Genomic DNA, 13,298 nt, shown 5'->3' with positions numbered 1-13,298 from the left:
TCAGCGCCCTGTATCGGGGTATGTAGGGATATATAAATGGTACAATACAATATAATACTTGAAATTGTCATTTACAGTACCATGTATACATACGTGATAGACTGTATACATAAAATTTGCATCGCATGTATAGTCTCACATGTTAAAAGGCATAACATGACATCCTTTTGTTTTGGCTATAGATGGGCTACGCTAACCCAGACCAGGTTGGGGGTGGTCTGCACACGCGCCTGTTCAGCCGGGCTTTTATTGTGGCAGAGCCTGATGATTCCAAAAGAGTTGTCTTTGTAAGCGCCGACATAGGAATGGTCTCTCAAAGGTTAAGGTTGGAGGTAAGTGAATGAAAACATTTTTTTTTCTGTTCTAAAGATACTTTCATAGTAGTGGTGAAGCGATCAATTGAGTGTGTTGCATTTATTTTCAGTGGTAGTGGTCTATGGTAACCTTGAAGTGGAGTATGCTGGTATTTAAAATATTGTATTCTATTGTTCACGTTTTTAATGTTCTTAAGGAAGGATGGCCACAACAAGGCAGGATGTGCCCTGCTTGGGGTTCGCAGGGCTTTAGTTACTTGAAAGATGTCCATGAGATCGATCATAATTGGCTTGCACCCAGCAAACAGACTTTACCTGAAAACAAAACCCCGTAAGCGATTTCAGTGGTAATGCCTCCATGAGAGCCGATAAAAAGCCCAGCACCCCAACACCAGTGTAAATCCTCAGCCAATTTCCCATGCCTTAGAATTCCACTGTTATGCTCTTTGTATTTCCATTTCACCACACATCTGCAAGCCCCACTTCAATGCCTCCCACTTTTGATTTGTGCAGCACTTACCTAAATTCACTTGGTGTTGACCTTCCTGTCATATAAACCTAAGGCAGCCTGGAAGTCACATCCCATGCATCTCACCACTCTCTTCATCCTCACCCTGTGGACACCAAACATTTGATGCTTGGGGAACAATAAACTCTATTGCCCCCAAAACAACAGCTTATTAGTTTCCTGAAAATTTTTTTTTTTACTCAGTCATCAATTATTATTACTCCAATCAACTGCTTACATGTACTTTTGCAATGCATTGATGAACACTACCTTGCATGCCCATATATAACCGCCTCAAGTCATGGATGCCACATATATGCCCCCAAGACTTAAGCTTAGGACCTGAAGTGTACCAGTGATGACACTGAGAACCATTATGCCATGGATGACCCCCAAATGTCAGAAAGTTCCATCCATCAACATAGTAGGGCCAGTTGTTTGGCCCCAGTGTTCACCATCTTTCAATGAATGGACTTAAAGTGGGTATCATCAATGTGCCAAGAGTGGCCCAAAAGTGCTTAGAATCAGTGGCGGCTCCTCCGCTAAGGTGTAGGAGCATCACCCCACTCAATGCTTTGCAGCAGCGAAAGAAAGGGAAAATAAGATGATAATAACTTGATGTTATTATCATTTTATTTGTTCCTGTTGCAGCAGCAGGGGGTGGGGCTGCTCTGCTCACAGAGCAGGGAAGGGGAGGAGTGGTGGGCACACTGAAGTGCGCATGTTGCTTTGCCCGGCTCTCTCGGGCCGGCCAAACAGTCATGCTCACTTAGCATGTTCTCCACCCCGGCTGCATTACAGCCTGGGTGGAGAAAATGCTAAGGCCCCCAGTCCCTGTCTGAGCACTGAACTGCGGCACTCAGACCAATCAAAAAGCTGCATTGCAGCATTATGATTGGCTCAGGGGAGCCTGGCTGCTTCCTGTTCGCGGATGCACAGGAGAAACAACGTGGGACAGAGTGCCGATGAGCCAGGTGTCTTTTTCTTTTTTTACACCCCCTTACCACCTCGCCCCCGCCCCACCACCCCGATCCGTTCTGGCTGCCACTGCACAGAATTACTAATTAGTAATATGCTTGGACCAGCATTTTTGCCCAATGAGTGCACCATCCTGCTATAGATGATCCCGAAATGGCAAGAATTAATATTAACATGCAATTCCCCTGAATGAGCAGCATCTTGTCAATCGCTGTAGAAAAACTAAATATTATTATTATTGTTAATAATACAATTTTGCACAATACCTGAATCAATTGATCTATCTTATCAGTTTATGACACTCCTTTCTTTTTAGGTTTAGAAAGAGTTTATTGGATACAATTATAAAGCACAGCAGTAATATAACATAGTATATAGCAATAATAAAATGAAAAATATGCTGTATATAGTAAAGAAATAAGAAACAGGAGGGAAAGAGAGAAAAGGAGGGGAAGAGAGGGAGTAGAAAGATAAATATAACCTATAGTGATACAACTGAAAATATTATTCAAAAATATAACATGTACAACATACTAATCTCACTACTACAGACTTAAGTATATATTGAGAAGAAACACAGAGTATAATAATACTAATTAATTAATCTAGATTTAGGGAGGCTTGGAAACTTCTTCTATGGCTGGAATATGAGACGGTAATGATTGAGCAGACATATCTAGAAAATTGGTAACGGGCAGCCATAATAAGTCACGTTTAATGGCTAGCGTAATCGGGTGAACATAAGCTCTATCCAATCTGTGATTATAACAGACACCATACCACCAGGCTTGAAAAGAAACATTTGAAGCATTTTTCCACGATTTAGTGATCTGTTGAAAAGCAACAGCTATAAGTAAGTCAATGATGAGGGTATTGAGGGAGGTGGAAGAGGACCAAATGTCCGCAACACTACCTAGAAAAATATGAGAAAGGGAAAAGGGGACATGTGTGTGAAATATTTTGTTAATTTGGTGCCAAACTTTAGTCCAAAATTGATGAATAACTGGACATTGAAACAACATATGATTAAGATCTGCAACAGGAGCTGGACATGACCAACAGGTAGAGGGAGAGAGAGGATTAATCTGATGCAGTTTGGCTGGGGTAATTAAAAGTCTATTATATATAAAAAATAGTGTTTGCGTAGTGTTTGCCGCCCTAGTGGATTTCCTCAGTTTATTCCAAATTTTATCCCATATTAAAGTGGAAAAGGAAGTGTCCAAATCAGATTCCCAACTAGACTCAACTGCAGATTTATTCCGAGTTTGACCAACAAGTCTCAATTTATTGTAAATTTGAGAGGCTGAAGTGTTCAATGTTAGAAACGAAACCTGGACCGGAGAAGGAGTGTTTTGTGTGGAAGAAGTCGTGAGATTATCATAAGAACTTTGAGCAGCCAGGGTCAATAATATATATTTTGAATGAAATGAAGAGGGAAGGAAATAACGCTTTTGTAATATGGGAAAAGGTATGCAGGTATCACCTAGAAACAGTTGATGAGTCCATTTAAGACCAGAATTGAACCAGTCCTTCCAAAAAAGAGTCCGGTTCTTGATCTTAATATGATTGTTATACCAAATTGGAGACTGCAAGAAACGATTTCGGTCATCCAAACCATCGAGCATAAGAGGATGAAAAGTTTTACGAGTATGTTTAAGGATGGGAAGAGAACATTTTTGGGGAGTGCTAGACATGGAGAAAAATTCATCAGATGAGAGTGGAGAAATGAAGGAAGATTCAAGATCTACCCATAAAGGTAAGGATAACAAATCATTCGCATTCTGAGATAGTAATGAAGCGGAATTCTTAAGAAAGAAGGAAGTATGGTATGACGCAAAATCGGGGAAATTAACTCCACCTAAATTTTTAGGTTGTTTAAGTTTGGAAAAAGACATCCTAGCTTTTTTGTTCTGCCACAAAAATTTTGATAAAATAGTATATTTTTTTTGTACCAGGATTTAGGGATGTTAACAGGAAGATTAGATAAGAAGAATAAGATTATAGGGACCAACATCATTTTTACAGAGTCTAGTCTACCCCACCAAGATAAAAACAAGGGGTGCCATCGCGCTGTGGAATTGGTTAAAGTTGACTGAAGGTTCTTAAGATTAAGTGATATAGTCTCCTTAATGGAAGGAGTGAACCATAAACCTAAGTATTTAATCTTAGTAGGGCTCCAGTGAAAAGAAGAAGATACAAAATCAGAATGGTAACAATATTTATTTAATGGAAGAATTTCACATTTATCTACATTGAGTTTGTATCCTGAGACTGAAGAAAAGGTGGAAACTTCTGAAAGAAAGGCCGGTAAAGAGGTTTGAGGATTAGATATAAATAAAAGAATATCATCGGCATAAGCCGAGAGTTTTAGATGTGTATCGCCATAAGGAAAACCAGTAATAGTTTTGTTCATCCGGATTTTAGTTAAAAAAGGTTCTAGAGACAAAATAAATAGAAGGGGAGAAAGAGGACAACCTTGCCTGACACCCCTGAGCAGTGGGAAAGAAGAAGAAACAAGTCCATTAGCTAAAATAAATAAGCGTGGAAAAGAGTAAAGTAACGAAATATATGAAAGAAATTTAGGACCAAAACCAAACCAAGTAAGAGTCGAAAAGATAAACTGCCAATTAACCCTATCAAAGGCTTTCTCAGCATCTAAAGCCACAGCTGCTAACGAAGATTTATGAGAATGAGATTTACTAAGTACGTTGAAAAAGAGACGGGTGTTATCAGAGAGATGGCGACCTTTAATGAAACCACATTGCTCTTTACCGATTAGTTGAGGCAGAATATTATCTAGACGAAGTGCAAGAATCTTCGCAAAAATGTTATAGTCCAAATTGATTAATGAGATAGGTCTGTAATTTTTGCATAGTGAATGATCTTTACCTTCTTTAGGAAGGAGACAAATTAGAGCTTCTTGAAAAGACCCACCAGATCTCTGAGAAGTTATAAAGAACAAGAATAAATTAAGTAATTTGGCAACAAGTAGCTTGGAGAAGTGGGTATAAAATTCTATAGTAAAACTGTCAGGCCCCGGAGCTTTCCCCTTTTTAAGGGACTGAATAGCTCGGAGGATGTCTTTAGTGTGAATATCAGATTCTAGAGAGGAGAAGTCCACATCTAAAGAAGAAGGTGGAGGGATAGAAGCCAAATATTGAACGATATCAGATGAGAGGGGTGGAGATTCGGGGAGTATATAGTGTTTTGTAAAAATTGGAGAATTCTAAAAGAATGTCTTCGTCTTTATGGAGAACGGAATTAGATGAGGATATAATAGACTCAATTTTAGTACGCTCCTTTTTGATTTTAAGATAATTAGCAAGGAGATTACCAGACATATTCTGTGCACTATAAAATTTAGCGCTAGATTTAAGTAAATATAAATTTGCAGATTCAGTCGAAAGTTTATTAAAGGAAAGCTTGGCCTTAATAAGCTCCTCTAAGGTAGACTGACTTTTTGTTAGATAATAACGGTGTTCCAAATTTTTAATTTGTAAATTAAGTGACTGAGATGAAAGAGAAGCTGCACGACGCTTTCGAGCAACAAAGGAAATGATAAAATCTCTTGAAGCGGCCTTAAAGGAATCCCATACAATCTGAGGGGACAATTGGGGAGATTCATTTTCCTTAAAAAATAAGGAAGCAAAATCAAGAAAGGCTGGTGTGAACTTAGGTTCTAATAAAAGAGAATTATTAAATCTCCAGCGTTTAGTACCATTAATGGGAGGGAGTAGATCTAAACTTAAGGTCACCGGGGCGTGATAAGAAATTAGAATAGAGCCTATGTCTGAGTGAGAAATGCGCTGAAGTAGAGCCCTAGAAATAAAGAGATAGTCTATTCGGGATTGTGAAGAATGAGCAGGTGAATAATAAGTGTACTCCTGTAGTGTAGGATGACAAAGCCTCCAAGAGTCCACAAGAGCTCTTTGAGAGATAGCGGAGGTAAATTGAGAATGTATAAGAGACGGGATAAATCTGGAGCCGGAGTTCCTATCAATAAAGGGGTCTACAATCATATTACAATCCCCACCAAAAATCAAATATTCATCAGTGCATTGCATTAAAAGGGAAAGAATTTGGGGCGAAAACAATTTATCTTGCGACGTGGGGGCATAAACATTAAAAATAGTGAGAGGAATCTTGTTAATCAGTAGGGAAATCACAACCCATCTACCATCAGAATCATTATCCTGTCTTATAAATTGAACATCTAAGCGTTTATGACAGAGAATAGCAACGCCTTTTCCGGAGCCTGGTGAAGCAAAAACATGGCCTACCCAATTCCTTCGTAATTTAGTTATTTCAGTATCCGGAATATGAATTTCCTGTAGAAGAGCGATATCTCCCTTTAAATTTGCAAGATGTGACAAAACTCATTGACATTTGATAGGAGAACCTAAACCTTTAACATTCCAAGATATAATGTTTAACGACATTTAAATCTTATAAGAAATCTTGATCCAAACATGTCTTAAAATAGCTTGCCATACATAAAGGCAAAAAACAATGCGAAGAAACACAGCAAAATATGAAACAAGATCAATATTATAGAGAAATAGCAGTGAGAAAAACAGAAGAATATGAGACAGCAGAAGAGAATGAGGATAGGAAAAGAGATAAAAGAAATGAGCATCACAATAGAAAAGCTGAAAGTAGGGATGGAACAAAGGGAGAAGGAGAAAAAGAAGGAAAAAGTGAAGATAAGTGGGAAGAGAAAGACAAATCAGGATTAACAATTGATAAAACAATACAATAAGCAAAAAACATACCACAAAAGAACAGAAATGACGGGATAGGTGGAGCCACATGGGGAAGGCCAAACGCCAAACGAAAGGTCGCGGGGAGCGAAACGCACAGGGAACGTCATCCAGGCGAAGCGGAGAACACTGAGAAAAAAGGGAGCATAAGAAATAATTATTGTGAAAAAAGTATAATAATACCAAAACGAACAGATAGGACTAAAACAAAGGATATTCACAACTGTAAACAAATACAGAACAAACATGAAATCATTGAAACAAGAAAAATGCACAACATATTATGGTTTAGAAACGTCCATGGAAACTCCTGTACAAGAGTCCAAAAATCGTTGAAGGACAGCAGGATCCTCATAATTGGCTGTTCTGTTGTTTTAAGTCACCTTAAAAAGACAAGGGTGGAACAAACCATAACGAACGTTCAAGCTGCGAAGAGCTGGTCTCATATCTAAAAACTTCTTCCGACGATCAGCAGTTACCTTGGCATAATCTTGAGCGAAAAAGAGAGTAGAACCATTCCAAGAAATCCTTCCTCTTTGTTTGGCTGCCTGCAGGACTTTAAGTAGATCCGTATATTCCAGGAAATACAGAATTACTCCTCTGGGTTTTGCTGAGGAAGATGAAGAACGGGGGCTTTGACCCAAGCGGTGTGCACGTTGGATATTCAATGGAGGAGATTCAGGAAGACCAAGAAGAGTTGGAAGAAAGGACTGAAAATAGGATATTGCGTTAGAACCTTCAAGACCTTCAGCCAAACCATAAATGCGTAAATTATTACGCCTATTGCGATTTTCCAACTGTTCGACTTGTTGTTTAAGATGTTCAACTTCTTTATGGATAAGAGGAACTTGCCCAACGAACTCTTGAACAGATTCAACTCGTTTTTCCAGAACATCAACCCGTTGCTCAGTGTGTGACCAGTTATCTTCCAAGCTCAGTAAACAAGTGTTAGTTTCCTCCATATAGGGTTTGAGGGCACGGATCTCCTCAAGAAGAAGTTCCAATGAAAGAGGTGAAGAGGGGTTAGTAGGAGAAGGAGGGTTCGCTTTCCCTCTAGGCGTGAGGGGAGCTGAAGATGGTATTTTGGACCCCTGTTTGGAACTTAGTCGAGTCGTAGATGAAGAGGGACCCTTTATCGCCATAGAGTCATTGAGGGGATCGTCTGTATTCTCCTGTAAAATGTTAAAAGGATTAAAGTCCTCTAAGGATGCACCAGCAGGTTGCGGAGCGTCTTTACGATTGGACCGAGATGTTGCCATGGTCATAAACTGAGAGGAAGTGATTTCCAGCAAGAAACTAGAGAAGAAAACGTGTCCGTATGAAGTTACCAGGTGCAGGATAATTCACAATGTCATTGAATGTGAGCTGGCTGTAATATGGAACCCTGCCTGAGAGACTTCAAGCCACACAAGTCTGGGTGCAAGCGTAGAAATAACTAGCGCCGAAAAAATAAGAAAGCACAGCTGTGAAGGTCAAATAGGAAGAGACCAAGCGCACAATAATGAAGGAGATCAGTGAAAGTGCAGCAAAAATTCAGTATAAGGAGTCATTTCAGGAACACTAGACATCCTCTGAGGTAAAGTAACAGCAAACGCGATGGGCGCCTGAAAAATAAAAACAAAATGGTGGCCGCGAGTGCATTTCAGCCGATATGAGGCGAAAGAAACATCCTAAAGCTCACCAAACGTCAGTAACTGCAGCATACATCAGGGAGCAGCACTTCCGACATTAGGAGAAGTGATTTTCACGCTCCGAAATTGAGCGAAAATATCCTGGATATGTTCGGCCGTTTCACTCCACCGCGGAGCTCCCGTAAACGGCGGCCATCTCCTAAGGCGCCTAAGCCACGCCCCCAGTTTATGACACTCCTGAACCTCTCCAGCAGTGGGGCTCAGAATGGGGTGGGGGTTGTTTGCCAGTGAACCCACACCCCTGTCTGTTCTGATGCACTCACTGAACAAGGGCATGGGAAATGGGTCAGCAGTCTTACCACGTGACCCTTTCCCACCCGACTTCACACTTTATTTAATACAGCAATACTCAACTCTAAAAATACTTTCGAAGCTGCTTTCAGTCCCCAGGCAGGTTTTCCTCACAGCAGAATGTTATGGAAATATCAATTGGGGTAATAAATATTTTAAAATATTTGACATCATTTATATTTCTCCACTTGCACGTGAGTTGGACGGGAAACAGCAAATACCATGACTGCTGAACAATGCGTTGCCTTTGCAATGTAGGCGGAACAATGAATGAGTCTGAACCATGCATTCCATTTACAACGCAAGTTGTTACAATGACATACGTTAGGTAAAAGGGCATTGGACTTTAAAGTCCAATGCTTTCCCTACTGTTTCGGGGACTGGAGTTGAAATAGTAAATTCTACTATTCCAAATTACAGTGCTCCCCTAAGGCAAGCCGTTATAACCACTTGCATTGTAAACGGAAAGCATGGTTCAGGCGTATTAGTTGTTCCGCCCGCGTTGTTAAGGAACATGTGGGAAAGGAAAGGGTGGTTGTGTCGGACACCCGAGTAGGGCCCTGTGCTTATTCTGGCATTTATTGTTCTTGAAGGGGAATGAGAGGAGGTAGAAAGGATCCTAAGGGCTTTTGGGGTTGTTCACCCTCGTTTCCAAACTGCGGTTCCAACAAATGGCAAAAGTAGCCCAGTATAAAAAAAACAAGAGTCATCCTGAACTTATAGGAGTCTTTCTAGTGTTGAAATGTCATTGAAGTGTCTTCATACCATTGACATATTGGCCTTTCTAGGCTGTATGGCTCACACCCCAAACTGAAACACCTGTTGCTGCCTACTGAACTAAATGGGACTCGTTTGATTGATCCCTATATCTGAAAAGATAATATGACCAGTAAGAATTTCCATGAGACTTGTTGGTTGCACTCAGATCTTTGCAGGGAGGGCTCAACCCACCGATTTACCTTCTCTTTCTTCTTTCAATAGCTCCAAAATGCCTATGATTAGCAACAACAAACTAGGGTCACTGCTTCATCGATTGTTGCCACCATCCTGCTGTGAATCGTTCTAAAACACCAGAAATGACCACCAGATATGTTAGGAACAGGGGACAACCAGCACATGGTGCAATAATGGCCAACTTGGAATCCCCTTTTCTGGTGCAAATGAGAGTCTGTACCCAAAATAGAATTAGTCCCCTGGTTACAATTAGTGCATCGGCTGTCCTGTAGTGTCCCATTTCAGCCCCAATCACCGTCACCAACTCGTCTAGATTTCCCATGAAACATTGAAAGGCGTTTTAAAATGCCAAATTGGATCATTATATATAAGTACTATCAATTTTACAATCTTACCAATCATGACTTGATTCTAAAATCTTACATACATCATGTCATGTGAAAATGTAATGAATTCCTGGACAATCATAAAAAAGAGGAGGTGTGCATGTGGGGCACATTGATCTTTATTGGAGAGGATGGAGCCCCCCCCCCCGCATGAACATTGCACCATGCATGCATATTTTAGCTCTATTCATACACAAACTAAACCTAGTAATTATAAGGTCTCCCACCACATAGAAAGACCACAACAACACGCACAATAGACAGAAAATAAAGCAAGCCCAAACTGAAAAGAAACAGGCAGATCCAACCTCGGCAAGGAAGAGTAAAGTAATGACATATCTCATCAAGAAAAGTATCAAAATGCAGGATAATATTTGATAGGCGTTATTTTTTTTAAGATAATCAGTTTTTGAATTTTTTAATGTGCCATTTTTATTCACATCAACACATTTCTTAAAAGAATTACACAGCACATGATGTAGAGCATTTATATACTTACTGTATATGATAGTTTGAGTAGGCATTTGCTTACAATGCAGCCCACAAGAGTGGCAAATGCCTGTATTGAAATTTAAGACATGTAAAACCATAGGGAAATCACTTAAAAGTGGGGTAGAGATATGGTCTAATGGCCAGAGCTCCTGAGCCAGGTTCAAGGCATGGCGTTTGCGCAACATACTGAGATTCTGGGTAGATCACTTCAATTCAACTAAATTCAATTCAACTTTATTCGATCACATAAAAATGGATCATAAAAGGAACATGATAAATTACACTATAAAATTGATATTTTGTTTTAAAAAAAAAAAGGATGGAACAATCATAAAAAGGCACTAATTAAAATAAATTGAAATGAATTGGGTGGGTCACTCTTCTCATACCTTAAAAAACAGGAATCTGATCTTTTGTAACATAATCTGGTGCTTTTGTAAAAAGCTGTAATGCCTTGTGCCAAGTTCTCGCTGTATATAAAGTGCAAAAAGAGATAAAGTAATGTTTCTTTTTCAAGGTAATGAAGAAATTGGAAGCTAAATATGGCAACCTCTACAGGCAGGACAACGTTGTACTGAGCGGCACACACACTCATTCGGGTCCGGCCGGCTACTTCCAGTACACCTTGTTCATAATCACAAGTAAGGGATACATCAAACCATCTATCGATGCTATTTCTGACGGAATTATGAAGGTAAGAGCAATCCAAATCCAATTACATTGTTCTTTATATTTTTCACCTTTTTGTTTTTTTCATGTAGTAAAGAGGATGCTAAACCTTCTTTTAAAGGAGCTGGCATGAAAAACCGTGGCATGATAACATGTGTATAAACAAATGGATAAAGATTGCATGGTGATATGTAAAACTTGCAACTTATTCCTAAATGGCAGAAAGTGACCTACAATGTAAATAAGGGGACACATTGAAAACAAATAGGTAAGAAATGGGAAACAACCTTTACATCAGGGATTTTACTCCGCAATACAATCACAACGCGGTCGTTACAACGACCGATTTGTAACCACACGGTGCCATTACTACGCAAGTCATTACATCGACTTGCAGTAGATGGCACCCTAACATAAGGACTAGTATAGTTTACTATTCCAACACCTTCCCTACAGTTATGTAGGCTGGAGTTGGAATTGTAAATTATACATTTCTAATGTTACTGCGCCATCTACTGCAAATCGAAGTAATGATTTGAGAAATAATGGCATTGCGTGGTTACAACGTGGTCGTTGTAACAACCGTGTTGTGATTGTATTGCGGAGTAAAATACGTGTTGTAAAGGTATATATTCATAACAAAAAAAGTAATCCAAATACAGGCCAGCACAATCTGATGCCCTGTGCTACATTATGAGACTGGCCACACCTACCAGGGGCCTCCTTCAAAGCCTTTGGGTGTGCACCAGACCTCTTTAACTGGCAGTTGCACTCGCTGTGGCTTTTTGGTGCCCTTACTGCTTTAGGGTGGATTAAATACATATGTCCAAACTCCTTGCAAAAGGTTGAGGCACTATGTGTGCAGGCACATGGTGTAAAGTGAAAGCTGCACCAAGACACCCATTGCCTAGATTGAAGACGGGCAGATGTCTTCGCTGACAACCTGTCTCTGACTGCAACTCCCTGTAAAGCCCTTCATGATAGGTGGGATCAGCCTTCCCTGCTTCCAAATATTCCGATATGGAAGGGCAAATTGTAGACCACCCATAGTTCAATTACAATGTCAGTTTTCTAAGGAAAGACTCCTTCCCTATTAAATGGTTGAAAAGTTATTCCAGTCCTCCAGTAAAGCATGCAGCTGGAATCCTTTCAGCAGGTTGTGCACACTTTTATGTTCACAACCGTAATGTCCTGAGTGCTGGGTAGCAGATCACAAGCACAAAAGTATAGTACTAAGTTAATCTTTACTATACTCGCTCTCTCTATTACATTTTCTCTGCTACTTAGGGAGCTTAACTCCACCCATGCTGGCCCTGCAATGCCCTACGTTGAATGCCAATTGCCCTGATCCTTCCCCAAACTTCCACTCCAGATGATGGGGCAGGAAGGGATGTCTAGGCTCCTGGGAAATCATGTCCTGCAGGGTCCTAGTGTCCTCATGACATCACAATAAAGACCCTTCAGCATTCTGTCTCAGAGGACACCCTTCACAGCCGTAAGAACTCATGGTTGAATGGCAACCTTAGTTCTGGCACTAATTATTTAGGCTGGCTGAGGTTCATGTAGAGTTCAAGATTTCTCTCCTTGTATTTCGTGTTCCAATGAAGAAGGTATCTTCCTCCCTCCTCCCAGGCAGCACTCAAGGTTTTTGAGTCCAGCTTGATTTCACAAAGAAAACAGAGGAGGGTGTCATTTTTGGTACCTAATTTTTGGTACCCAAAACCAATTTCCAGTTGTCTCTTATGTATTCCACTCTATCATTTAGTACACAATGAGATAAGTAAATGAGTGAGGCTAAATGTTTGGTCAAGGAAATCACAGAGACTGCATTTTGTCCAAATCCATCTGGCAGATATCTCTCTTCCATAGTAAACCCTCTCCCTAGACATCAAACACATCCCACAGACTTTTAAAAGATTCCACAGCTCTGAGGGGAAGCAGCTTTAGAAACCCCTTAGGTATAGTAATTAGTAAGTTAGTGAAACTATTTGTTTTTCCTTGGTGAGGTACTTTTTCCAGCCAGTGTAGAATTAAGCCAATGAAGACTTTTTTCACTCACTAACTTAATTTAAGTTTACAAATCAAACACTGATAACTTTTGATTATATTTCAAATATAATTTCAAAGTTCAAACATCCAACCACAAATCTATAAATTTTCAAAATGTTTCTCAATTAAGAACCCAGGTGGCCAAAGAGCACAATGTGAAGATGTTGGGTCTACAGTCATTTTATAATGTTCTTGTTATTAATATT

At 39.9% G+C, this 13,298-nt stretch overlaps 1 protein-coding gene across 2 annotated transcripts in view; it reads left to right on the top strand.

Moving 5' to 3' along the window:
• ASAH2 (N-acylsphingosine amidohydrolase 2) overlaps positions 1-13,298 on the top strand; it is a 323,355-nt gene that overhangs the window by 73,000 nt on the left and 237,057 nt on the right. For both annotated transcript variants that reach the window (XM_085605439.1, XM_085605430.1), the window contains exons 4-5: positions 183-332; positions 10,892-11,068. In XM_085605439.1, coding sequence (XP_085461565.1) covers positions 183-332; positions 10,892-11,068 — 327 coding nt within the window. The remainder of the gene's footprint in view (positions 1-182; positions 333-10,891; positions 11,069-13,298) is intronic.

Source organism: Triturus cristatus, chromosome 1_2 (assembly GCF_964204655.1).
Source record: "Triturus cristatus chromosome 1_2, aTriCri1.1, whole genome shotgun sequence".
NCBI classification, from domain to species: Eukaryota; Metazoa; Chordata; class Amphibia; order Caudata; family Salamandridae; genus Triturus; species Triturus cristatus.
The sequence above is the reverse complement of the archived record's forward strand: the minus strand, read 5'-3'. Positions and strand labels throughout refer to the sequence as shown.